Raw genomic sequence first — 26,571 nt, forward strand, 5'->3', positions numbered from 1 at the left:
CCCTGGGTTTCCTCGCCCCTGCAAGGCTGTTGGTTGCCACTGGAGTTCCATGGCCCCCGGAGAGGCCGGGCAGCCCAGGGTGGCACCGGGCACAGCCAGCGGAACACGGAGAGAACAGCACAGGAACTGTTTTTTCTGGTGATTTAATCATAATATTGACAACTTTTATCAAAAATTACAAAACTGATATTAAAAAAATTCTCTAATTCTTAGTAAGACTAGAATGGGTTTGGTTTTTGTTTTTTTTTTTTTTTTTTTTTTTTAAATAGAAAAGCACTTTTTCTGCTACGGCTCTTCTGGAATTCTCACATTACAACCCTACATAGCAAAATACAAACTGTAGCTAAGAAAGGTACCAGTCCTAAGGTAATTCAGTCCACCACGAGCCCTCTACCATCTCTAGACCATCAAACTCAGGGACTCCAAAAGGACATCACATCACTTGGAAACCTTCTGCGAAGCTGATTGAGGAAAGACCTTTGAATTTCGAGTTCCTTTTAACCCCTACGACCTTCGACTGTGAGGAAAACAGACCTGGGACATCAGGTGGGTTTTTTTTTTCTCCTTTTTTCCTCTTTTTTAAACATTTTAAAACTATGTGGATTTGATTTTTGCAGCTGACACCAGCCACACGTTTTTCTGTCAGAAGTTGCAAAACATGAAGAAAATCCATCGAAAGGAATGAAAGGTTTGTTTTGTTTTGTTTTGTTTTGCTTTGTTCTGTTTATGGTGTTCACAAAACGGCACCATAATAGAAAGAGGGATATTTCCTTTAATTTGAATGTCATCTGAATGACTCGACCACATTGTCACCCACTTAGCAAAAGAAAGCATAATAAATAAATAAATAAATAGACAAGAACACTTAACACTTTTACATCCTCAAGGAATCATTCCCTAATCTACCAGGTCCTGACCGACGACGTCCTGGGCTCGCTGTTCTCAGCCACTTGTTTGGGGTGATTGTGCCACATTAATGACAAACAAAGTCGTGTCCCACTTGCCACAATGGAGTGGTTTTTTTCCTTTTTTTTCCCTCTTTTTTCCACCTTTTAAATATAGGAATTCTCTCTTAAATTAGTTAGAAAGTAGGCAAAAAGTATTTTTTTTAAATTTTCCTTTTTAAGTCTTCTATTAGAAAAAATAGAGATTTCTTAAACAAAAAATAATAAGGTAGGAAGAAGGGGTGGGCCTCCATCAGAAAAGTAGATGATGCTTTAATGCAAAGAGAAAGAAATGGCTCTATGGGCAAAATTCAAGTATGAGTGACCAGGTTTTTAATGGTAAAGTCGGTGCAACATTTTTTAAAATGTCACAACACTCCATGACCTGCAACGCTCACAATATTTACAGGAACTGCTTACAGGAAACCAGGAGAACTCTGGAATCAGAGAGGGAAAAATAAATGGCCATGGACTGAAACCAACTATTGCTACACCCACAGCAAGGGCATCGTGGAGAGAGGGCACAAAAATCCGGTACAGAATCCATGGAGGGGCAGAGAGGGCAGCACTGACAGCACCCCTGGGACAGGGACAGGGACAGGGACAGGGACAGGACAGGGCACAGGGACAGAAGGACATGGCACAGGGACAGGGCACAGGGACAGAAGGACAGGGCACAGGGACAGGGCACAGGGACAGGGCACAGGACAGGGCACAGGGACAGAAGGACAGGGCACAGGGACAGGGCACAGGACAGGGCACAGGACAGGGCACAGGGACAGAAGGACAGGGCACAGGGACAGGGCACAGGACAGGGCACAGGACAGGGCACAGGGACAGAAGGACAGGGCACAGGGACAGAAGGACAGGGCACAGGGACAGGGCACAGGACAGGGCACAGGACAGGGCACAGGGACAGAAGGACAGGGCACAGGGACAGGGCACAGGGACAGGACACAGGGACAGGACACACGGACAGGGCACAGGGACAAGACACAGGGACAGGACAGGGACAGGCAGGGGACAGGGATGGGACACAGGGACAGGACACACACAGGGACAGGCCACAGGGACAGAAGGACAGGGACAGGGCATAGGGACAGGCCGGGGACAGGACAGAGGGATGGGACACAGGGACGGGACAGAGGGACAAGACAGAGGGAAAGGGCACAGGGACAGGCCACAGGGACAGGAAACCAGGACAGGCCACAGGGACAGGACACACACAGGGACAGGCAGGGGACAGGGCACAGGGACAGACAGGGGCACTCCGGGACCCCTGGGCACTGCCGGGGTGGGACAGTCAAGGGCACAGCAGTGTGGGGTGGCAGAGTGGGATCACCGGGAATGGGGCAAGGACACGGAGCTGCCCCCAGGCCCTGGCAGGGCATCCCAGAGCCCAGAGCAGTGCAGTGTGCCCGGGAATGCTGGGGGCACCTGCCTGGGAATGCTGCACCCTGGGGGCACCTGCCTGGGAATGCTGCATCCTGGGGGCACCTGCCTGGGAATGCTGCATCCTGGGGGCACCTGCCTGGGAATGCTGCACCCTGGGGGCACCTGCCTGGGAATGCTGCACTCTGGGGCACCTGCCTGGGAATGCTGCACCCTGGGGGCATCTCCCTGGGAATGCTGCACCCTGGGGGCACCTCCCTGGGAATGCTGCACCCTGGGGGCACCTGCCTGGGAATGCTGCATCCTGGGACATTTGCCTGGGAATGCTGCACCCTGGGGGACATTTGCCTGGGAATGCTGCATCCTGGGGGCACCTCCCTGGGAATGCTGCACCCTGGGGACATTTGCCTGGGAATGCTGCACCCTGGGGACATTTGCCTGGGAATGCTGCATCCTGGGACATTTGCCTGGGAATGCTGCACCCTGGGGACATTTGCCTGGGAATGCTGCATCCTGGGGGCACCTCCCTGGGAATGCTGCACCCTGGGGGCACCTCCCTGGGAATGCTGCACCCTGGGGGACATTTGCCTGGGAATGCTGCACCCTGGGACATCCCTCTGGCCACCCCTGTGGGATCCCGCTCTCCCCAGCACTGCCCACTGCCCGTCCCTGCCAGAGCCACTCTGGGAATTCTGGGGGAAGCAGCTCTGAGGTCCGTGGTGGTCCTGGAGAGGAGCAGGAGTGAAGGGCTGAGGACAGAGAGTTCTGTCAGGAATCCTTGGAGAACCAGGATGATGCCACAGCTCCCATCCCCATCCCCATCCCCACTGTCCAGGGCAAAACCAAAAATGAAAGCCAATGGCAAGAATGTTGTGCTACACTTCTGTTCAGTAAGTTTATAATGGCTCATACCTTTAGGCTTTTAAATCTGTAGTGTATTAAGTCTTTCTTTTTTCTACATATGTTTCACATTTCTCACTTAATATAACATAAATAATTTGGTTAATAGATTTAACCTGCGCATTTCAGCCACATTAATATATATAAGAATCTGTTAATGGTATAAATAATTCTTTTTAAATAAAATAAATCTGATATGTTACATAATACTGATAAAAATTACTGTTGCTAATAGTTTGGTAAGCCACCCTTCAGTTTCTCTGCTGTAACACTGTGGGATGGGATTGCTTCTTCCAGAGCATTGCCCTTCCATTGTCCTGCCAAACCAACTGCAACCAACACTGAGCACTGACCAGGCAGGGCCTCTGCCCCCTTCAAGCACACACGGTGCTTAATGAGGTTAGGTAATTCCAGCTAATTAATCCAGGGGTCTGGGGGGGTCACCGTCACGGCTCTTTAGTTCCTCAGGTGGCTCTGACACTTCACCTACAGAAACGCTCCACTAAAATACTCCTATTTTTAAACACTTTTTTAATCAAACCTACAGCATCCGACTGGCAAAGCTACGGAAATGCCAGGCAGGCCAGGGCTGAGCCTTGGCCTCGCTCCCTGGAGGAGCTGGGATGGCACATCCCACATCCCAGGAGGAGCTGCTCCCTCCTGCTGGAGCCCAGCACCTCCAGCCAGGGCTGCTCCACACAGACACAGCAGGGAGCCCTCAGTGGCCTCAGGGGGGGTCAGAATTCGGGTCTCACATCACCGTGTGCCTTCTCTCTGCTGTTAAATACAAAAACAGCATCTTTTACATTATCATATAAAAGCATTTAGGCTGTATTTTTATTTATCACTTTACACTGGTAGTCTCTTGTATGTGTACTCAATAGAAACCAAAGAATTTTGTACACTATTTTTTGTACAATAAAAGATAAAGTGTGCATTAGGTACGCTTGTACATGACAATATTGTACAATATTTACAGTTCAGATATCACCAGGAAATTCTGTATTATCTATATACACAAGGAAAATTTCTCAGAAACATTTGGACTATTTCTTATAATCACAATTTTTAGTATCATAGAAAAAAAAATTCTTTTTTTTCAGTAATCATCTGACATTGTTACTGCAAACCTTCCAAGATTTCTGATTGGCTTCTCCAGCGACCTCTGCCCCTCGTGGTGCCACTGCCCGGCGTGGTGTCCCCACAGAAACATCAGCACCACCCCAGGGCAACACCTACAGCTGGACCCAGGTGGGCTCTGCCACCAGCACTGCACCAGCAACAAGGACATTCACTGTTATCTGGAGATCTTCCTCCTCTTGAGTTTTGGAGGCTTCACTTGTCTGTCTCCCTGCGGGATTTGGTGGACCTAAAAAATAAGTATATTTAAAAGTTAGCAGGGAATTGTGGTCAGAGGACAAATGGGTTGGTTGAGGAGCTCCGAGGAAACAGTTCTCACTGTTTCACATCTGCACAGAAACCTGAGCTAAAGGAACTTCAAGAACTTTGAGGAACTGGGAGGAAAAGGTTCATGCCACATTCCAAACCAGCTGCAGTGATTGGGAAAGCCACAATCAGGAACTGGTCCCACAAGTGCAGCTGTGGCAGATCCTGAGTGACAAACAGACAAGAGCAATGAGGTGGGGAGGAGGTGGTGGGGAAATGCTGCCAAGGGGCAAACTCAGGGCAGCCCACCCAGCTCTGCTGTGCCACCCAGGGATGGGGATGGGCAGCAACCCCTCACTGTGCTCGGAAATGTTCACTCTGGAGCCGAGTGCTGGGTTCATCTGAGAGCAGAGCAGTTTTCCAGGAGGAAAAGCAAGTGGGAGAATAGCAGGAGGAGGAGGAAGGTTGGATGGAGCCTGGTGTGGAATTCCACCACCATCTGTCGGTGGCAGCTGCAGCTTCCCAGGGGCAGAGACCACTCCTGAGCAGCTCCCTGGGGTCCCTCAGCCCCTCCAGGGGCAGAGACCACTCCTGAGCAGCTCCCTGGGGTCCCTCAGCCCCTCCAGGGGCAGAGACCACTCCTGAGCAGCTCCCTGGGGTCCCTCAGCCCCTCCAGGGGCAGAGACCACTCCTGAGCAGCTCCCTGAGGTTCCTCCAGCCCTTCCAGCAGCTCCCTGAGGTCTCCCCAGCCCCTCCAGAAGCAGGGACATCCCGAGTAGCTCCCTGAGGTTCCTCCAGCCCCTCCAGCAGCTCCCTGAGGTCCCCCCAGCCCCTCCAGCCCCTCCCTGGGGCCCCTCCAGGAGCAGGGACCATCCTGAGCAGCTCCCTGGGGTCCCCCCAGCCCCTCCCTGGGGCCCCTCCAGGAGCAGGGACCATCCTGAGCAGCTCCCTGGGGTCCCCCCAGCCCCTCCCTGGGGCCCCTCCAGGAGCAGTGACCATCCTGAGCAGCTCTCTGGGGTCCCCCCAGCCCCTTCCTTGGGCCCTCCCAGCCCCTCCAGGAGCAGGGACCATCCTGAGCAGCTCCCTGGGGTCCCCCCAGCCCCTCCCTGGGGCCCCTCCAGGAGCAGAGACCATCCTAAGCAGCTCCCTGAGGTCCCCCCAGCCCCTTCCTTGGGCCCTCCCAGCCCCTCCAGGAGCAGGGACCATCCTGAGCAGCTCCCTGGGGTCCCCCCAGCCCCTCCCTGGGGCCCCTCCAGGAGCAGAGACCATCCTAAGCAGCTCCCTGGGGTCCCCCCAGCCCCTTCAGCAGTTAAAAAACCCAGCCCATCACTAAAAAGAGAACTGCTGATTCCTGGGAGTGTTTCTAGGAATGATAATATTGATGGAAATGACCCCTGAGGGAAGCTGAGTGCCCAGATAATTAAAATCTAACTCGGGGTGCTGTGCTGGCACATCAGGGGGTGTGGCAGGGCCAGCAAGGCCAGGCCCAGCAGGGACAATGACAATGCCCAGGCAGCTTTTGGTGCTCCTGGAATTGCACATGGAAAAGTGTCAGCCCAGCCCCACATCCTTGATTTCAGTGTAACAGATCCACAGTCAGACCCTGTTCCCTTGTCTTAAACCAAAGCTCAAACCCCACGTGCTAAAGTTCACAAGTTTAAGCAAAATATTTATTTGTTATTACTTAGAGCAGCCATTAAAAGCTACTGAAGAACTTAATTAATATTTCTTGGTAGTTCTGAAATCTATTCTGCAGTTATTTACATATATATATATATTAAAAAACCCACAATATATATATTATATATTAAATATTAAATATTATATATTATATATTATATATTATATACACATATAATATATATAATATATAATATATATAACATATATTATATATTATATATATTATATGTATATATAAAATATATATACATATAATATATAATATATAATATATATTATATGTATATATAATATATATACATATAATATATATAATATATTATATATATAATATATAATATATTATATAATTATATATAATTACATAATATATATTATATATAAAAATTATATAATATATAATATATATAATAATATATAATATATTATATATATTATATATACATATAAAATATAATATATATTATATATAATATATATTATATAATATATATAAAGATATAGAATATATAATATATAATATATAAATATATATATAATATAAAATATATAATATATTATATATATTATATATAATATATATAATATATATAATATATATAATATATATATAAAAAATACAATATATATTATATAAAAATATATATTCTTATCTATATTTCCTTTTTAATACTCCAGAAGTTCCCCTGAAGTGTCACTGTCACTCCCAAACCATGCACACAAATCTTCAGTCCTGAGCATTGGATATCAGCAAAAAAGACCTTTTCCCCTGTGTTCCAACATTTTATAATTAGTAATTTGAATAATTAATTACTCATTATAAGATCTGGGAGGTCACATGTGCTGTGGTAGATTTTTTTTCAGTTTTTTGAGTGAGCTCCAGTGAAATTACAATTAAATATGAAGGATGTTCTACAAACTAAATTCTGTATCAGAAAGATTCTGGACTCAGGTAACAACAGTGAAATTATTGCACTGAACCCACTGCTGGATGTGATATTAGAAATACTCTTTTTTTTTTTTTACACTTACCTTTCATGACAATATCTTTCATTTCTCATGGGGAAAACTTTATTCCAAGAGTTTGACATGCAAAGAATGATCCTTTCAAATGTGGTTTCAATCTCTTGCTACTCAAACTGAGCAATAAATGAGCCTGATTTTGTGTCCTGAGCCCCCAGAAATCCCCTGGAATACGAGTGGGGCTGGAACTGATCCAAACATTACCAAGCTCCACGTGGGAATCTCTTGTCAAAAGCAATAAAAAATTGGCAAATTCAACTCAAATCCTGCAACTCCTCCCATTTCTCAGAGCAATCTGACATTTTGCCTTAAATGAAGGAAAAATGCTGAAAAATCCACATTAATTAAGAGAATATAATCAAAATTTGGTAGGAAGCAACCCAAGCCACCCCTCCCTCCCTCCCAGGGACACCCAGACAGGAATCCAGGAAAGGGAGAAGGAAAAGGAACTCACATTCCCAGACATTTTGTCCAGTTCACTCATGGCCTCGTGAATAGCAGCTTCTAAATGGTTATTTAGCTTTCCACTTCTAGGAGGAAAAGAGGAATGTCATCAGCAACTGTGAGGACCAGAAAACACCTTAAAAATGAGTGACAAACACAGAACCCCTTGGGAATGTTGGAACTGGAGCCTCCCAGGCTGGTGTGGCACAAGGAGGAGGAAGATCAGACCTACAGACAACATTATGCAAAGTCAAGGTTTGGGGTGGAATTAAAGTTAAAAATCCTTCTAATTGTGAATCTGAGTTGTGTTAATTATCTGAAATACTCCCAGTTTTACCCTGGAATGAAGCACCCCAAGGGCTGTGGGGCTGGGAGGGTGAAGATTTTCTCCTTCCAAGCCCAAATTACCCCAAGTCATTGGGCAGCTCCAAAGACATGGAGGTTTTATTGGTATTGGTTCTTCCAAGACTTTTCCCCCTGGAATCCCAGGAGTTCCAGGGCAGCACAAGGTCCCTGAGGCAGCACATGAAGGCCCTGGGCAGTGTGTTTATAAAATAAATATCTGGGTTTAGAGGGACTGGCACATCCCTGGCTCCAGCTGAATGGGCACACTGGGCAGAGGGACCAACTGGAGAGAAACAGCTGAGTGTGGGATCAGGGACTGCTCTGGGCATCCCTGCCCTGTCCTGGGGGATCAGGGAATGCTCTGGGCATCCATGCCCATCCTGGGGGAGCAGGGACTGCTCTGGGCATCCCTCTCCATCCTGGGGGATCAGGGACTGCTCTGGGCATCCATGCCCTGTCCTGGGGGATCAGGGACTGCTCTGGGCATCCATGCCCTGTCCTGGGGGAGCAGGGACTGCTTTGGGCATCCCTGCCCTGTCCTGGGGGAGCAGGGACTGCTCTGGGCATCCCTCTCCATCCTGGGGGAGCAGGGAATGCTCTGGGCATCCATCCTGTCCTGGGGGATCAGGGACTGCTCTGGGCATCCATCCTGTCCTGGGGGAGCAGGGAATGCTCTGGGCATCCATCCTGTCCTGGGGGAGCAGGGACTGCTCTGGGCATCCATCCTGTCCTGGGGGAGCAGGGACTGCTCTGGGCATCCCTGCCCTGTCCTGGGGAGCAGGGACTGCTCTGGGCATCCATGCCCTGTCCTGGGGGAGCAGGGACTGCTCTGGGCATCCATCCTGTCCTGGGGGAGCAGGGACTGCTCTGGGCATCCATCCTGTCCTGGGGGAGCAGGGACTGCTCTGGGCATCCCTGCCCATCCTGGGGGAGCAGGGAGGGCTCTGGGCATCCATTCTGTCCTGGGGGATCAGGGACTGCTCTGGGCATCCATCCTGTCCTGGGGGAGCAGGGACTGCTCTGGGCATCCCTGCCCTGTCTTGGTGGAGCAGGGACTGCTCTGGGCATCCCTGCCCTGTCCTGGGGGAGCAGGGAGGGCTCTGGGCATCCCTGCCCTGTCCTGGGGGAGCAGGGACTGCTCTGGGCATCCTGCCCTGTCCTGGGGGAGCAGGGACTGCTCTGGGCATCCCTGACCTGTCCTGGGGGAGCAGGGAGGGCTCTGGGCATCCATGCCCTGTCCTGGGGGAGCAGGGAATGCTCTGGGCATCCATGCCCATCCTGGGGGAGCAGGGAGGGCTCTGAGCATCCCTGCCCTGTCCTGGGGGAGCAGGGAGGGCTCTGGGCATCCCTGCCCTGTCCTGGGGGAGCAGGGAGGGCTCTGGGCATCCCTGCCCTGTCCTGGGGGAGCAGGGAATGCTGTTCCCTGGCTCTGGAGGGGCACAAGGAAAGGAGGAGGAGCAGGAAAAGCACCTCAGTGCTGAGGGAGGGGATGGCACAGACAGGGAGGACACTTTGTCCCCAGAGGGCACAGCGGGTCAGTCACCAGGACTGTCCCTCACAGGACACACTTCCTGTAAAAACCCTTCCCTTTGATCACAGGATGGGCTGGAAGGGACCTCAAAGCCCACCCAGTGCCACCCCTGCCATGGGCAGGGACACCTCCCACCAGCCCAGGGGGCTCCAGCCTGGCCTTGGACACTCCCAGGGATGGATCCAGGGGCAGCCACAGCTTCTCTGCCCAACCTGTGCCAGGGCCTGCCCACCCTCCCAGACACCAATTCCTTCCCAGTATCCCACCTAAATCTCCCCTCTTTCAGCTTCAACCCATTCCCCCTTTCCTTAACAAGGAGATCCAGCCCATGGGATCACAGGGATGTTCCTCCCCAGGAGCTGAAGGTTTGTGGCCCTGGCAGAGCCCAGAGGGCAGCAGGGTGAGCCCCATGCCAAGGCTGCTGGGCAGCAATTCCAGCCCCAGCCCAGCCCAGGGACAGCTGGGGACAGCAGGACAGTCACACCCAGACAGGGCAGGGACACTTGGGCTGTGCCAGGATGGGCCTGGCTGGAGGTGGGAGCTGGGAGAAATCCATTCTGGAAGAGTTTCCTGATGTTCCATAATCCCAGCAAAGATGGGATCAGGTCCTGGGAAGGGAACTCTGGGCCTCCAGCAGGTCACAAAAATGGGATTTAAGATGCAACTGGAGTTACATCCCATTACATCCCTATCCCAGCTCAGCCTTTGGCTTTGCAATGTCCCACCTTTAATTCACCTCTAATATTTCCATAGTTAATAAACAGAATCAATAAATTATTGGAGATGAATCAAGATGTGCAGTGAGGGCAAAAACTGGACAAGGCACCAGGAATTGTGGGGACATAAAGGACAATTCCTGGAGTTCTGGAATGACAATGCCACTTGGAGGGCTTGGGGTTAATCCTGCCCTGCTGGGCTCAGCCTGGAATGTGGGATGGGGACCCCACGAGTGCAAAAAAACCTGGATCAAAACCTGCTCCTACAGAGAGAAAACCACCAGGTCAGCAATGACTTTGCCAGGGAAATCTCCAACAGTACATGGGAAAAGGAGGGAGGAGAATTATTTAATCCCTTCCAGCCTATGCAGAGCTGACTTGGAATTCTCACACAGATTTAGGGAATATCTTTTCCCTGAAACAGCAAACAAGGAATAGCATCACAGGACAAACCCTCTCCCAGCACAAGGGCCACTTTGTCATCCTTTCAGAAATGTCCAGAGGGGTTTTTTTTCCCACTAAACTCAATAATTCTCCTGTTTTTGCAGGTCCTGATGCCTCATGTCCCAATATTTGCTGTTCCACAGAGTTTCTATCCATGGATTTGTGACCAAGAGCTAAAAAGGAGGATAAACCCCCCTGGCTCAGAGCTCTGCTGGGGTTTAACACAGCCAGGCCCCACAAAGCCTGAACCTCCTCTCAGCAGTGGGAAATGATGGGAATTTCTCTGGACAACCTTCTCTCAGCAGTGGGAAATGAATTTCTCTGGATAACCTTCTCTCAGCAGTGGGAAATGATGGGAATTTCTCTGGATAACCTTCTCTCAGCAGTGGGAAATGATGGGAATTTCTCTGGACAACCTTCTCTCAGCAGTGGGAAATGAATTTCTCTGGATAACCTTCTCTCAGCAGTGGGAAATGATGGGAATTTCTCTGGATAACCTTCTCTCAGCAGTGGGAAATGATGGGAATTTCTCTGGACAACCTTCTCTCAGCAGTGGGAAATGAATTTCTCTGGATAACCTTCTCTCAGCAGTGGGAAATGATGGGAATTTCTCTGGATAACCTTCTCTCAGCAGTGGGAAATGATGGGAATTGCTCTGGATAACCTTCTCTCAGCAGTGGGAAATGATGGGAATTTCTCTGGATAACCTTCTCTCAGCAGTGGGAAATGATGGGAATTTCTCTCTCTCAGCAGTGGGAAATGATGGGAATTTCTCTGGATAACCTTCTCTCAGCAATGGGAAATGATGGGAATTTCTCTGGATAACCTTCTCTCAGCAGTGGGAAATGATGGGAATTTCTCTGGACAACCTTCTCTCAGCAGTGGGAAATGATGGGAATTTCTCTGGATAACCTTCTCAGCAGTAGGAAATGATGGGAATTGCTCTGGATAACCTTCTCTGAGCAGTGGGAAATAAAAGGAATTTCTCTGGATAACCTTCTCTGAGCAGTGGGAAATAAAGGGAATTTCTCTGGATAACCTTCTCTGAGCAGTGGGAAATAAAGGGAATTTCTCTGGACAACCTTCTCTCAGCAGTGGGAAATGATGGGAATTTGTCTCTCTCAGCAGTGGGAAATGATGAGAATTTCTCTGGATAACCTTTTCTCAGCAGTGGGAAATGATGGGAATTTCTCTGGATAACCTTCTCTCAGCAGTGGGAAATGATGGGAATTTCTCTGGATAACCTTCTCTGAGCAGTGGGAAATAAAGGGAATTTCTCTGGATAACCTTCTCTGAGCAGTGGGAAATGATGGGAATTTCTCTCTCTCAGCAGTGGGAAATGATGGGAATTTCTCTGGACAACCTTCTCTCAGCAGTGGGAAATGATGGGAATTTCTCTGGATAACCTTCTCTCAGCAGTGGGAAATGATGGGAATTTCTCTGGATAACCTTCTCTCAGCAGTGGGAAATGATGGGAATTTCTCTGGATAACCTTCTCTCAGCAGTGGGAAATCAAGGGAATTTCTCTCTCTGAGCAGTGGGAAATGATGGGAATTTCTCTGGATAACCTTCTCTCAGCAGTGGGAAATGATGGGAATTTCTCTGGATAACCTTCTCTCAGCAGTGGGAAATCAAGGGAATTTCTCTCTCTGAGCAGTGGGAAATGATGGGAATTTCTCTGGATAACCTTCTCTCAGCAGTGGGAAATGATGGGAATTTCTCTGGATAACCTTCTCTCAGCAGTGGGAAATCAAGGGAATTTCTCTCTCTCAGCAGTGGGAAATGATGGGAATTTCTCTGGATAACCTTCTCTCAGCAGTGGGAAATGATGGGAATTTCTCTCAGCAGTGGGAAATGATGGGAATTTCTCTGGATAACCTTTTCTCAGCAGTGGGAAATAAAAGGAATTTCTCTGGATAACCTTCTCTCAGCAGTGGGAAATCAAGGGAATTTCAGCAGTGGGAAATGATGGGAATTTCTCTGGATAAACCTCTCCAAAAACCTGAACAGAAAGGGGATTTCTCTGAAGGAACCACCCTGTGCTGTGCCAGAGGGACAGAGGAGAGAAGGGCAGAGCTGGTTAAACCCCATTATTTGGTCACAGGAGTTTTGATGCCATTTTTTTGGTAAAAAACTGGAAAAACCAGAAATTCCCCCCTGAAAACTTCCCTAAGGACAAGGGGACAGTGACATTTCCCAGGGACTGTGACATTTCCCAGGGACTGTGGAATTCCAGGGAGAAGCTCCAACAACTCAGACACCCCAGATCCTGCGAGGAGGAATCAGAGCTGGGCTGAGCTGCCCAGAATGGAGGAAAAACCTGAACTGTTTTATTTCCAGATAAAAAAAAGGAGGATTTACTCACTTCCTGTTCCTCTTCCTGGCCCTGCTGAACACCTCCAGCCCCTCTGTCAGGGTCTTCAGCTTCTCTGGCTCCACCTGAGGGAGGAGGAACAAACACCAGCCACGTTACCCACACCTGCAGTCACCCCCCTGCTCTGCCAGAACCCGGGAATGGCATCCCAGAATTCCAGGATTGGCACCCCAGAATTCCAGGACTGGCACCCCAGAATTCCAGGATTGGCTCTGCCCACCCCTCACTCACACCTGGGGTGGTGGAGCAGAATTTGTCACCACCAGAGCAGCATCTTTGCAAAGCCTTGTCTGGTGAGGTCTCATCTCACCCTCTTTGCTCACATTTTGCACTGGAATTTCCACCTTGGACACACCTGGAGTGCATTAAAACACTGGGGCAGGTGATACAAATTCTTACAGATGCCCCAACACCAAAGTGTTTCCATCACCTCCCATTTCTGGTGAACTTTTTGAGGTCTCTGCTGCTCCTGGAAGGACCAAATCCATTCCTGTTTCAGCAGAAAAGCTTTAATTGTGCCTCAGGAATTCCTGTCTCTTCACTGGAGCTTTATTTATTTGTCCTAAAAGTGGTTATTTTAATTTTTTTTTTTTTTTTTTTAGAGATCTGCTGAGTCAGGGATGGATTTGGGCAAGTGCCAAAATTGGTGTTTGAAAAGAGTGTTAGAACTGGAAATTTGAAGTGGGTATTTCAAGCAATACATTTCTATATTTTACATTTATACATAAACCAGTGTGTGGGTACCAGCTGATCCCAGCACAAACAATACAAGCAAAGAAGAGAATTAATTATATCATCTCTATAATTTTACCATTTCTATTCTCAAAACACGAGTCCACTTAACTCTTCTTTTCATCTGGCTCAGTGAAAACCACCAAAATCAGGGTTTATAACACATGAAACCAAAGAAAAGCTGAATTCTTTTGGCTTTGCCACACCTTGGTTGGTATTTTTGGGCTCCACAAGAAGCTCATTGAGCCTTTGCTTTGGTGCCAGCAGAGTTTGTTTCTGACAGGAGGGGAAGGGAGAATTCAATTCTCCTGAATTAAATTCAATTATGCCACAAATTGTAGAGTTTTTCTCTTAAACTCTGCTCCCTTTTGAAGAAAATACTTCCAGTCATTCCTCTCCTCCTTGGATTTTGGAAATGCACAGGGAAGAAACAGCCTCTGCTGGAAACCTGGGGAGCTTTTCCAAGGAGAGATGTGGGAAGGAAGGGAATTATCCTGGGTATTTAAGGAATAAACTGCCAAGGGCTGTAAAAACCTGCCATGAGAGGAAGAAAAACTTCAATGGTAAATAAGAACATGAAGAATTAGAACATGAGGAATTAATACCATGTTTGGGTAACAAAGGACTTGTGTTAAGTTACAAAAAGGACTCAGTATCTTCATTACTGGCATTTTGTGATGGTTATACATTAAAACCCACTTCTTTAAAAAGAAATATCAAATTACTACAAAACAGGGTATTGCAAGCAGGTCTACCAGATTAATAATTATGACTATTAATATCAATCATAACAACAATTAATGATATCAACATCCCCCTCAGCTCTGCCCTGTGGAAAGGCTGTTGGTTCTGTGCTTCTTCATGGAGAAAATCAGACACACTTTTTAATATTTTTTAAATTTAAATGGTTAAATTAAAGCTCTTCTGATGCCAGAGATGATCCACAACTTCCTGAGGAGGGACTTGAGTTGGTCTCCATCGAGGTGAGCATTCCCAGGCTCTGCTGCTTCCCTGGATTTTGTGCTCCAGGAGCCAAGGAAATCAGTGCCACTGGATTGATCCTGCTGAATTCATCCCACACAACATTCATGGAATGTCCTCAAACCCCACAGCAAGAAAGGAGGAGGGTGTGACAAAGCAGCAACACGTTCTGGTGGCCACAACACGGGGAGGAAACACGGAATGGCCAAGGAGAGCAAGTTAAAATCAATCCCCCTTTTTACAGAAATGATCAAAAGTGAACTCTTCAGTTATACCAAACAGTCAGAGAGAGATGGACACACCGTTTTTGAGGTTAAGACAAACCCACCCTGGGAATGTGGCAGTGCCATCACTGAACTCACCCTGGGAACGTGGCAGTGCCATCACGAAACTCATCCTGGGAACGTGGCAGTGCCATCACTGAACCCACTCTGGGAACGTGGCAGTGCCATCATTAAACTCCCTGGGAACGTGGCAGTGCCATCACTGAACCCACCCTGGGAACGTGGCAGTGCCATCACTGAACCCACCCTGGGAACTTGGCAGTGCCATCATTAAACTCCCTGGGAACGTGGCAGTGCCATCACTGAACCCACTCTGGGAACGTGGCAGTGCCATCATTAAACTCCCTGGGAACGTGGCAGTGCCATCACTGAACCCACCCTGGGAACGTGGCAGTGCCATCACTGAACCCACCCTGGGAACTTGGCAGTGCCATCATTAAACTCCCTGGGAACGTGGCAGTGCCATCACTGAACCCACTCTGGGAACGTGGCAGTGCCATCATTAAACCCACTCTGGGAACGTGGCAGTGCCATCACTGAACCCACCCTGGGAACGTGGCAGTGCCATCATTAAACCCACCCTGGGAACGTGGCAGTGCCATCACTGAACCCACCCTGGGAACGTGGCAGTGCCATCATTAAACCCACTCTGGGAACGTGGCAGTGCCATCATTAAACTCCCTGGGAACGTGGCAGTGCCATCACTGAACCCACCCTGTGAATGTGGCAGTGCCATCACTGAACCCACTCTGGGAACGTGGCAGTGCCATCACTGAACTCACCCTGGGAACGTGGCAGTGCCATCACTGAACCCACCCTGGGAATGTGGCAGTGCCATCACTGTGTTCCTGACTCACAAGGGACACGGATATTGGACATCTGATTTTTCCAGTTTTGTTGGAATCTTTAACAATTTGGGGTCCATGAAGTGCCTGGGACTGTGGGGATGTGCCCATGCCAAGGGACACTGGCCCTGCCAAGGGAGGCTGGAGCTCTCCTGGTTATTTATGAGCAGCACAAGCACATAAATGTTGTCCCAGCAGTGCAGACCAGATTAGGAAATATTCACCATGACAAAACAACAGCAACCCCTTGGTAACTGTGTTTTCTGTCCAGCCCCCAACAGGCACATGATTTGTCAACACAAAATAAAGGTTTTAGTACCAAAGAGCAGATTTCCTCACGACTAAAGATGACCCAAACCTCCCTTTAAGCTGAAAATGTGTGTGCATTTCCTGTGTGTCAATCAGCACCACCTCCCTCACTCCACACTCCTCCTTCTGGTTAAATCACTGCTTTTTTTGAGCAGTTTCAACACTTTCAGGTATTTTTGTATCAGACACTTTTGACACAGCCAGAAATTCTCCTGAACACACAAATGGGAGTGACAGGAAATTTTTGTTAACATCCCTTTTCTGTGCACAAATGGTTTGGCAAAGCCAAACTCTGACCTGTTTTAAGGCACTGCCACAATTAGGGGAACGTGGATGGGTCATTCATGTAAGAGTTGGACTCGATGCTCCTTGTGGGTCCCTTCCAACTCAGAATATTCCCTGAAAATTCCCTGAAACTCAGTCCTATGAACTACAGGTAAGAAATAACCCAACCCGTGCTGCTAAAATAAAACACCGAGCCTAAAATGAGGATGTTTTGGCACCCCTTTGGTGTAGGGACAGAGAGATGTGCATAGATATATAAATATACCTTCCCCTCCTCAGCGTTCTGTTGGCATGAATTGTGAACTTCTTCCTCCCTCACCAGTTTGCCAGGCCAGGAGGCGAGTCCCTTGATCTGGCCCCACACCAGGTCGCCCACGTTGAACGTCCGTGGCCGGTAGTGGAGCAGCTCGTGCGCCGAGGGCGAGTCGGGGTGGCGCAGCTCGTCCTCGCTGCTGATGCTCTTGGCGTCCGACGGGCTGGGCGCGCACCCGTTCACGCTTTTGGCGTTGAAGTCTCCATTGTAATGGATGTAGTCCCGCACCAGGGAGCTCTCCAGGCTGTTGGAGGAGCTGGGGGACTGCTCCTCCAGCGCCAGGTCCTGCCTGGAGGCGCCCAGCGGGTCCCCGAAGGGCCGGCCCGGCGGCTGCTGGGGCCGGTTGCCGTTGATGTGCGCGCAGCGTTCCACAGTGTTCTCCAGCCTGTCCTTGAAGCTCAGCAGAGTTCTCTTGTAGTTGTTGTACCTGAAGTTGTCCTCGGGCGCCTTCTCGCTCTGGCAGTTCCTGGGGGGCAGCAGGGCCGGGTGCTGCTCGCCCGACAGCAGCGGCAGCGCCGGGACGTGGTTGGGGCGCTCGTGGCAGGGGCTGCCGTGGGCGAGGGCCGGGCGCTCCAGGAGCTCCTCGCACTTCCACCGGTGCATGTCCCCCCCGGGGCTCTGCTCCCCTTCCCACTGCTTTTTGGGCGTGGAGCAGCTCGCCGCCCGGTAGTACTCGAAGCCGTCGCCCTCGCCGGGGTGTTTGCCGTGCCCGCGCGCGCCGCGGCCGCCCCTGGGCCTGCCCTCGTGCTCGGCCGCGCTCCGGCCGTGGGCACCGGCGCCCGACAGGTTCAGGGGGTCCCCGATGGAGGCTGTGAAGGCACTCATGGCACTCAGGGCGGGGATGGGGCTCATCTGCGCGGTGCCGCTCCCGGCCGTGGTGATCACCACCTGCACGCCCTTGCTGGCCGCGTCCACCACCGCCTTGTAGATGGCATCCACGGCCGGGGCGCCCGCGGCCGGCGGCTCCTTGGGCGGCGGGCACGGCTCGCACGGCGGCTCCGGGAACGGGGGCAGCGCCGGCCCGGCACCCTCGGGCCCCGGCGCCAGCCCCAGCGCCGGCAGCAGCCTCTTGTTCAGCGCCGCGGCGTCCTCCGGCACCCGCACCTGCGGAGGGAGAGAGACAGGTGGGACTGCGGCTCGGGGTGGTACCTTGGCACAGCACGGACCCGGCAGGGCTGGGGACACCTCTGGAGATCACCCATCCCATCTGGGGCAGGTGACACCTCTGGAGATCTCCCAGTTCAACCTGGGGCAGGTGACACCTCTGGAGATCACCCATCCCATCTGGGGCAGGTGACACCTCTGGAGATCACCCATCCCATCTGGGGCAGGTGACACCTGGGACAGGTGACACAGGAACACATCCCAGTGGGTTTGCAATGTTTTCTCAGAGGAGACTCTGCAGCTGTTTCAACAGACAGTTGGTGCCATCCTAACTAAGAACCCAGGGTGGTGGCCAGGTGACTGTTCCTTCCAGTCCCCCATCTCATCTTGATTATCGATCAGTTCCAAATTAAATGCTGAAGAACACAGAGAGAAAACAACCCCCCCTAATTTAGAGGGAATCAAACCCACCCCCTCTGAGACTTTGCCTTGTGGATCAAACTGGACACTCTGCATGGCTGAGACAACACCATTGTCCCTTTCTGAGTCTTCTCTGCAATTTCCTCTCCCGATTGAAGCTCAGCACCTTCCTTTTTACCCTAAACAACTTCACCAAGGTCCATATTTCTGTTACAGAACCACAGAGTGGCTGGGGTTGGAAGAGACCTCTGGAGATCACAGACTGGTTTGGGTTGGAAGGGACCTTAAAGCTCATCCCATTGCACCCCCTGCCACGGGCAGGGACACCTCCCACCAGCCCAGGTGGCTCCAACCTGGCCTTGGACACTCCCAGGGATCCAGGGGTAGCCAGAGCTTCTCTGCCCAACCTGTGCCAGGGCCTGCCCACCCTCCCAGCCACCAATTTTTCCCTAGAATTTAATCTAAACCTTCTCTTTTTCTGTGGGAAGCCACTCCCTGTGTCCTACCACTCCAGTTCCTGAGGAACAGCCCCTCTCCAGCTTCCCTGCAGCCCCCTCAGACACTGGAAGGGGCTCTGAGGTCTCCACACAACCTCCTCTACTCCACTGAGAAGATCCAGTCCGAGTCCCAGCTAAGGCAGCTTGCACAGGATCCCATCCAGGTGGGTTTTACATCTCCAGGGAAGGAAAGATCCAGTCCGAGTCCCAGCTAAGGCAGCTTGCACAGGATCCCATCCAGGTGGGTTTTACATCTCCAGGGAAGGAGACTCCACAACCTCCAAGTTCTGCTCTCAGCTGTTCTTTCCTCCCCTCCTGACACCTCCAGCCCAAACCAGCTGAGCTTTTTGTACCTGTCTCATCCTCAGGCAGGGGAGACAATGTCAATAAAACTGCAAAGAAAAAAGGGGAAAACATTCCAAGAGCCCTTTTGACTCCTTCCCATGACTGTTGATATCCCCTGGGAATCTGCCACAAAAGGCTCTGAGCTAAAGCTCCCACAATTCACACAAGAGGGAACAGGCAGAGAACTGACAATTCTGCACTGGGACATCTCCTTTTTCCCACCTGGCTCTATCTCCATTTCCCATCCTCATGGCTGGAATTCTGCAGCAACCACAGCAAGGCTGACTAACAACCAATCCATATTAACTCTGGATTTATTCCCTACTTTTGCTGTGTCAGGGTGCCAGTTTGATACTCAACTTGCACATGAAGACCTGGCCATTCAGGGGGAGAGCAGAAGTGTCATTTGTGCACAGTTTGCTCTTCACATCCCCTCTAATCCCTGTTTTCCTCAGGCTGGAGAATCCAGCAGCTCCTCCATCCAGTTGCAGTGGGAATACAAGAGGACTGGCCCACACAGTCACCTACAATAACTCATTAAGTTTCTAATTACTGTGAAGTGATTTTGGTATTAATTTCTCACTGCTGAATTATCAGAATGGGCTAAATGGGAATTCAGGACCATTTCTGCAGAATGGAAAAGAGTTTTGCTAAAAATGTGTGGTATTAGCACAGAAACAGCCCATTTTTTTCAGTGCATGTACCATGACACTTCCCAAGGAAACTGGACCCAGTTCCTAGAGAGAAAGGGATCAAATTTCCACCCAAAATGTTACTGATGTGTAAATTCCATAAATTACTGAAAGAATATATTCTATATATACTGAAAGAGTATATTCTCTATATATTCTATATTTCTAAAATGTATATATAATGTTATTTCTATGGATCATGTTGTGTTAATCAGCACAGAAAACCAAACTGGAGGATGCACTTTGGCCTCCTGAGAGCTGCACATCTGTTGGAATATCCCTTTCCTTTGCCTTCTTACCTGGAAATTCTGGAACAGACAGGCCATGGGGTTGGGGTTGGTGGCTGGGCCAGGGATTTGGGGCTGGCCCTGAAAGCCCTGCACGTTCTGGTAGCCCTGGAGAAGGTGCTGCTGCTGCTGCTGTTGCTGCTGCTGCTGTTGCTGCTGCTGAGTGGAGGGAGGAAACATCTGATTGTTGTTGAGCAGCGACTGGAGGTGACTCAGCTGATGGTTGTTCAGAGTAGTGTTGAGGGAGGACACGTCACCTGGAGGCCAAACAGGGGACACAGGTCAGGGAGTTCCTGGGCTCAGACTGGGGGTGAGGGCTCAGGATGGCCTGGGAATCTTATCCAGACAGCCCTGGGATGGGAGAGGGAGGAGGAGGAGAGAGGGAGAGGAGTGGAAATAATCCCCAACCCAAACAGAGGTTGGTTTTCCTCAGCTGTGACAGAACGACAGGAGCCAACTGGAAGGGAGAAAAGGCTCAGACATGGAACACTAACCAATTATTTTTTTACATTTTAGAGTAAAAGTTGTATTAATATTTCTATAATATGAAAATCTCGATGTGGAAGTTCTAGTTTGAGTAAATAAATACATCGTTGAACTCGACTTTAAGACACAATGAAGCTTCATATATAATAATTTTGTAGGTTTGGGGTTTTTTTAATTAAAAGTTCATTTTTTCCTTAAAATTTCCATGTGGTTAGTTGTGTTTTACATAGAAAACGTCAGGCAGGGTTGAGGTCACTGTTCCCATTAGGTCAGGATGAGATAATTAAGATAAAACACTTTGTCAGCTCTTTGCCAGTGTTTAATCCCTCCCAGTAGCCCCAGACACGGCCCAGACAGAGCAGCACTAATTCCACTCCATGTTCTTGCTGAGAATGATCCAAAATTCACCACCCAGGAGAAAAAAAAAATCTCGTGTTTAAGGGCTTTTTAATGGCTTGTTTGGGACGTAGGTGTTGGTCCTTTGTGTCTTGCACAGCCACTCCCATAACCCTGCGCTGCCACTGCTGCCCCAGGGAGGATCCTGAGCTGCTCACACCACTTTTTAAGTGGTTTTTAGGTGGTTTTAGCAAATCTACGTGGCAGAATTAATGATTTCTGAAGTGAATATTAAACTGTGAGGAATCCAAGTGGAATTTGTTTTGCATCTCCTACAAGAGCAGAGATGTTTCCCCAACACACAAAGTGTAACACACACACACAAACTCCTGAGCAGGGAACAGTCCAGCTGCTCACACCACTCTGAGCTGGTTTTTAAGTGGTTTTGGCAGAATTAATGACTTCCAAATCAGCATCAAACAGGGAGGAATCCAAGTGGAATTTGCTTTGCATCTCCTACCAGAGCAGAGATGTTTCCCCAACACACAAACTGTAACACACACACACAAACTCCTGAGCAGGGAACAGTCCAGCTGCTCACATCATCTTGAGGTGGCTCTTAGGTAGTTTTAGCAAATCCAGGTGGTAGAATTAATTTCCAAAATCAGAACTAAACAGTGAGGAACCCAAGTGGAATTTGCTTTGCATCTCCTACAAGAGCAGAGATGTTTCCCCAACACACAAACTGTAACACACACACACAAACTCCTGAGCAGGGAACAGTCCAGCTGCTCACACCACTCTGAGCTGGTTTTTAAGTGGTTTTGGCAGAATTCATCACTTCCAAATCAGCATCAAACAGGGAGGAATCCAAGTGGAATTTGTTTTGCATCTCCTACAAGAGCAGAGATGTTTCCTCAACACACAAACTGTAACACACACAAACTCCTGAGCACGGAACAGTCCAGCTGCTCACATCATCTTGAGGTGGTTCTTAGGTAGTTTTAGCAAATCCAGGTGGCAGAATTAATTTCCAAAATCAGGACTAAACAGTGAGGAACCCAAGTGGAATTTGCTTCGCATCTCCTACAAGAGCAGAGATGTTTCCCCAACACACAAACTGTAACACACACACACAAACTCCTGAGCAGGGAACAGTCCAGCTGCTCACATCATCTTGAGGTGGTTCTTAGGTAGTTTTAGCAAATCCAGGTGGCAGAATTAATTTCCAAAATCAGGACTAAACAGTGAGGAACCCAAGTGGAATTTGCTTCGCATCTCCTACAAGAGCAGAGATGTTTCCCCAACACACAAACTGTAACACACACACACAAACTCCTGAGCAGGGAACAGTCCAGCTGCTGACATCACTTTTTAGGTGGTTTTAGCAAATCCAGGTGGCAGAATTAATTTCCAAAATCAGGACTAAAGACTGAGGAATCCAAGTGGAATGTGCTTTGCATCTCCTACAAGAGCAGAGATGTTTCCCCAAGCTGTGACACACACACACAAAGGATGGTAAAGCAGAGATTTTGCAAACAGAAAGTGGAATCCAAAATTCCCCCTCCCCAACCCTCTTCACTTTTTAATTTTTTTTTTTTAATTTCCTTTTATATCTGGGAAGAAACTGAACTTACCAAGCAGACCTGTCCCCAGTAGAGGGTTAAGGAGCTGTGGCACCACAGAGTTACTGTTGAGTTTAGCTGGCCCAGGTGCACTCCCAGCACTATTAGACATGTTCAGCAGTGTTTCTGCCATGGACACCACGGCTGTGCCACCACCCAGGGCCGACACAGACAGCGCTGCCACTGCCGAGGAGGTGGTGGTGGTGGTGGTGGTTGCCTGGCAGGAGGTGGCAATGGGCACCTCGGGATGGCTGGCAGAGTTCAGCACCCCCCCCACCAGCTGGGGATTGAGGGCCAGGAGCAGGGGGTTGGAGGCTGTGTCAGTGCCAGGGAAGCCGGGCACGGGGTTGGGCAGGAGGGTCTCCACCCTGGCGCTGTCGGGCAGGGGCTCGGGGGGCACCGAGGGCACAGGGGGGTTCTGCTGCTGCAGCAAATCTGAGATGGTCACATTGAAGGATGGCACGGGGAGCATGGCAGCGGCCTGGGCTTGGTTCTGGAGCAGGGCTGCCAGGAGCTGGAAGTGCACGGGCTGCAGGACCTGCCCGTCCACGTCACCGGAGAGCAAAGCCAGGGCAGCGCTTACATTCGGGCTGAGCAAACCTAAGGGGTTGAGGTTGACCTCGGACTTGCCTTCTCCCGCTGAAGGCTGCAGGATATTTAACAGATTCTGGTTTAGGAGGTGCTGCTGATTCACTGGCAAAGAGAGAGGCAGAGAACTGAGGAGGTTTGGGTTGAGGGCATGTGGCAGGTTGTTGTTTGAAGAGCTGTTCTGTGGGAAGTGCAGCGAGTGCTCGTGGCCAGGGAAGGCGAAGTCGGTGCCCACGGGCAGCTGGCCCTGCTGCAGGGGGTGCCCAGCTGCTGTGGTGACTATCACCCCGTCCTGCAGCACAGAGGTGGTCTTGGTGATGGCAGGTTGGCTGGTGCCAGCAATGGCGATGGACGAGGCCACTCCGGAGCCGCCTGCAAGGCAAAGACATCCCACAGTCAGCAGGGTCTGCTGGAGACACACCCAAGTTAACCAGGTGAACCCAAACCAGTTGTGTCTGACACCCACACACAGCAAAAATAGAATCACAGAATCAACTGGGATGGAAGAGGCCTCCGAGATCATCGAGTCCAATCCTGGATCCAACCCCACTGTGATCACCAGATCATGGCACTCAGTGCCACGTCCAGTCTCACCTTTAACACCTCCAGGGATGGGGAATCCACCCCCTCTCTGGGCAGCCCATTCCAATCCCTGAGCACTCTCTCTGCAAAGAATTTCTTTCTGCTCTCCAACTTCAATTTCCCCTGGCAGAGCTTGAGCCCATCGTGCCCCCTTGTCCTATTGCTGAGTGCCTGGGAGAAGAGACCAAGCCCCACCTGGCCAGAACTTCCCTTCAGGCAGTTCCAGACAGTGCTGAGGTCACCTCTGAGCCTCCTCTTCTCCAGGCTGAACACCCCCAGCTCCCTCAGCCTCTCCCCACAGCACTTGTGCTCCAGTCCCTTCTCCAGCCTCGTTGCTCTTCTCTGGCCCCGCTCCAGCCCCTCAAGCTCTTTCCTCAACTGCGGGGCCCAGAACTGAACACAACACTCAAGGTGGGGCCTTCCCAAGGCAGAGGTCAGTTACTAAAGCTCATTCCCACAAACTTGTGAGGCTTCTCATGCCCTGCCAAGGCTGTGATGTTTGTGAGAAGCCACCTGTAGACAGTGAGAAGACAAGAAGAAGGCCTGGAGGTCCTGGAAGGTCTCAGGGGGCAGTTCTGAAAACCCCCATGGGTGGGACACAGAGGGAAATGAAGATCGTGGTGGGTTGTTAATATCTCAAAAATAAATTCCTAGAGAAGTTAATGGAGGTTTGTTCATGGAGGTTTGGAGTTTAAATTATTATTTAAAGCTTTATTTTGGCCTCCTGAATTAAAATACAGGATGTTGCCTATGATTAAACCCACTGAGTAAAACACACTGGGCCAGGTTTATTTGAAACTCACCCCCCTAGGAATTGATACTGAAAAAATGTAAACTGGGCTGGTGGAATCAAATCCATTGGAAGGAAAAGAAAGAGCAAGTGGGTAAATTCACTATTAAAAAGTTACACAGAAAGAGCAAGAAAGTTTATTTGGGTTTCTTTACATCCCCTCACCAAAGCTGAAGGATAAAATATTATTATTTTTTCCTTCAGGCAGAGCCTGAACTGACAGTGGTGACCCCCAAGGAACACACGGGAGGGGCCAGGGGAGTTAAAGCAAAGGAAAGGGCCTGGAATTACATCCTTCCACTTTATTTATTGCAGTTCATTGGAGAACACTCCAGTATTAAATTTATGTACTGCACAGATATAAACCTGTATCGTTATAAATGGGCTTAATGATGGTTTTATGCAGTAAAATCATTTCCCCTTCTCAACTGCTCTGCAAACCTGAGGGATGAGAAGGCACTGAACAATTAATTACCATCTTTCTGAGCAGACACTCTTTGAAAAGGGACATTCAACCACACTCAGCTGGCAGGAACTGAAGGAGCAGCAGGATACACACTGGAAAAATTACTACTTGTTGTATCTAAGAGCAGCTTTAATTGTTTGCTTTGGAAGGCAGGTTCATTTTGCTGTGTGCATTTTATCTGTGCTCAGTTTTTCAAGTGCTCCCTGACAGGAATTCTTCAGCAGAGACAGTGGAATGATGGGAATTATGGAATCAGCTTGTGCTCCACAAGGATCACTCTGCTCCCTCACTCGAGATAAAGCAATCAGAGTGGAGGATAATTAGCATTAATTCCTCAGCACTGCCCTTCCAGGAAAGCACAGGGACACACAGGGGCTGTTGGAATGGTAGGACAGAGCCCACAGTTGTCTTGGCTTGAGTCTTGGATGTGTTTGGGTCCTGCCAGGATGGTCTGTAAAGTCCTTTTTCACCCAAACCATTCCATGATTCTAACTATGTATTTTTAAAAAATTGCACTTAAATCTTATCAATTAGAAACCAGTAATACCAACAATATTGTACAATTAATTTCTCTGTAAGAAACTCTCCATTGTGTATTTTGATCTTTCAGTAGTAAAGAAAACATTGCTGGAAATTGAGGAGTAAAAACACTTTACAGAACAGGTGTAGGAAGGACTTAGAGAAATAAAAAGCACAGAATGTGCTCATTAGTCATTAACACCTGAAATATTTTAAGAGTTGAGAACAGATAAATGTTATGCATCCCATTTTCTCAATTCTTACTTTTCCTGGAATCCCAGACTGGTTTGGGTGGGAAGGGACCTTAAAGGTCATTTTTTATGACACCTCCCACTGTCCCAGGTTGCTCCAGCCTGGCCTTGGACACTCCCAGGGATGGATCCAGGGGCAGCCACAGCTTCTCTGCCCACCCTGTGCCAGGGCCTGCCCACCCTCCCAGCCACCAATTCCTTCCCAATATCCCACCCAGCCCTGCCCTGTGGCAGTGGGAAGCCATTCCCTGTGTCCTGTCCCTCCATCCCTTGTGAAGTCTCTGCACACCCAACAAACCCACAGCTCCCTCTGCTTCACACTGGCCATTTCCTTCCCTGCCTTTTTAATCCAGAACATTCCAAGGTTGGGAAACCCTTGTCAGAGACTCACATTGAGCTGGGACCTGCTGTGTCCCCCCAGTGCTGAACAGTCACAGACAAAGCTGAAAATAAAACATCTCTGCACCATCACTTGATGACCACCAGGTTCTGATCCTGCAGGACCATCCCAGAGTGTCCCACTCTGACTCCACATCAGTCTGGCAGGAGCACCAGGTTCTCCTGAGTCCTGCAGGTTGTTTTGGGATGAGATCCTGATGGTATGGGAACATCACAGCCCCTGGCAGAGCTGGCTGAGTGTTCTGAGCACGGA

The 26,571-nt window shown here is 49.5% G+C and overlaps 1 protein-coding gene across 5 annotated transcripts in view; it reads right to left on the reverse strand.

The window, feature by feature from the left end:
- Positions 1-4,051: 4,051 nt before the first annotated feature.
- MBD5 (methyl-CpG binding domain protein 5) overlaps positions 4,052-26,571 on the reverse strand; it is a 116,930-nt gene continuing 94,410 nt past the window's right edge. For all 5 annotated transcript variants that reach the window (XM_071561995.1, XM_071561996.1, XM_071561992.1 and 2 more), the window contains 6 exons: positions 22,736-23,683; positions 20,289-20,533; positions 16,884-18,035; positions 13,174-13,247; positions 7,783-7,858; positions 4,052-4,605 (listed from right to left, as the gene is read on the reverse strand). In XM_071561995.1, the coding sequence (XP_071418096.1) occupies positions 4,534-4,605; positions 7,783-7,858; positions 13,174-13,247; positions 16,884-18,035; positions 20,289-20,533; positions 22,736-23,683 (2,567 nt within the window). In that variant the 3' untranslated portion in view covers positions 4,052-4,533. The remainder of the gene's footprint in view (positions 4,606-7,782; positions 7,859-13,173; positions 13,248-16,883; positions 18,036-20,288; positions 20,534-22,735; positions 23,684-26,571) is intronic.

Source organism: Pithys albifrons, chromosome 8 (genome assembly GCF_047495875.1).
Source record: "Pithys albifrons albifrons isolate INPA30051 chromosome 8, PitAlb_v1, whole genome shotgun sequence".
Classification (NCBI taxonomy): Eukaryota; Metazoa; Chordata; class Aves; order Passeriformes; family Thamnophilidae; genus Pithys; species Pithys albifrons.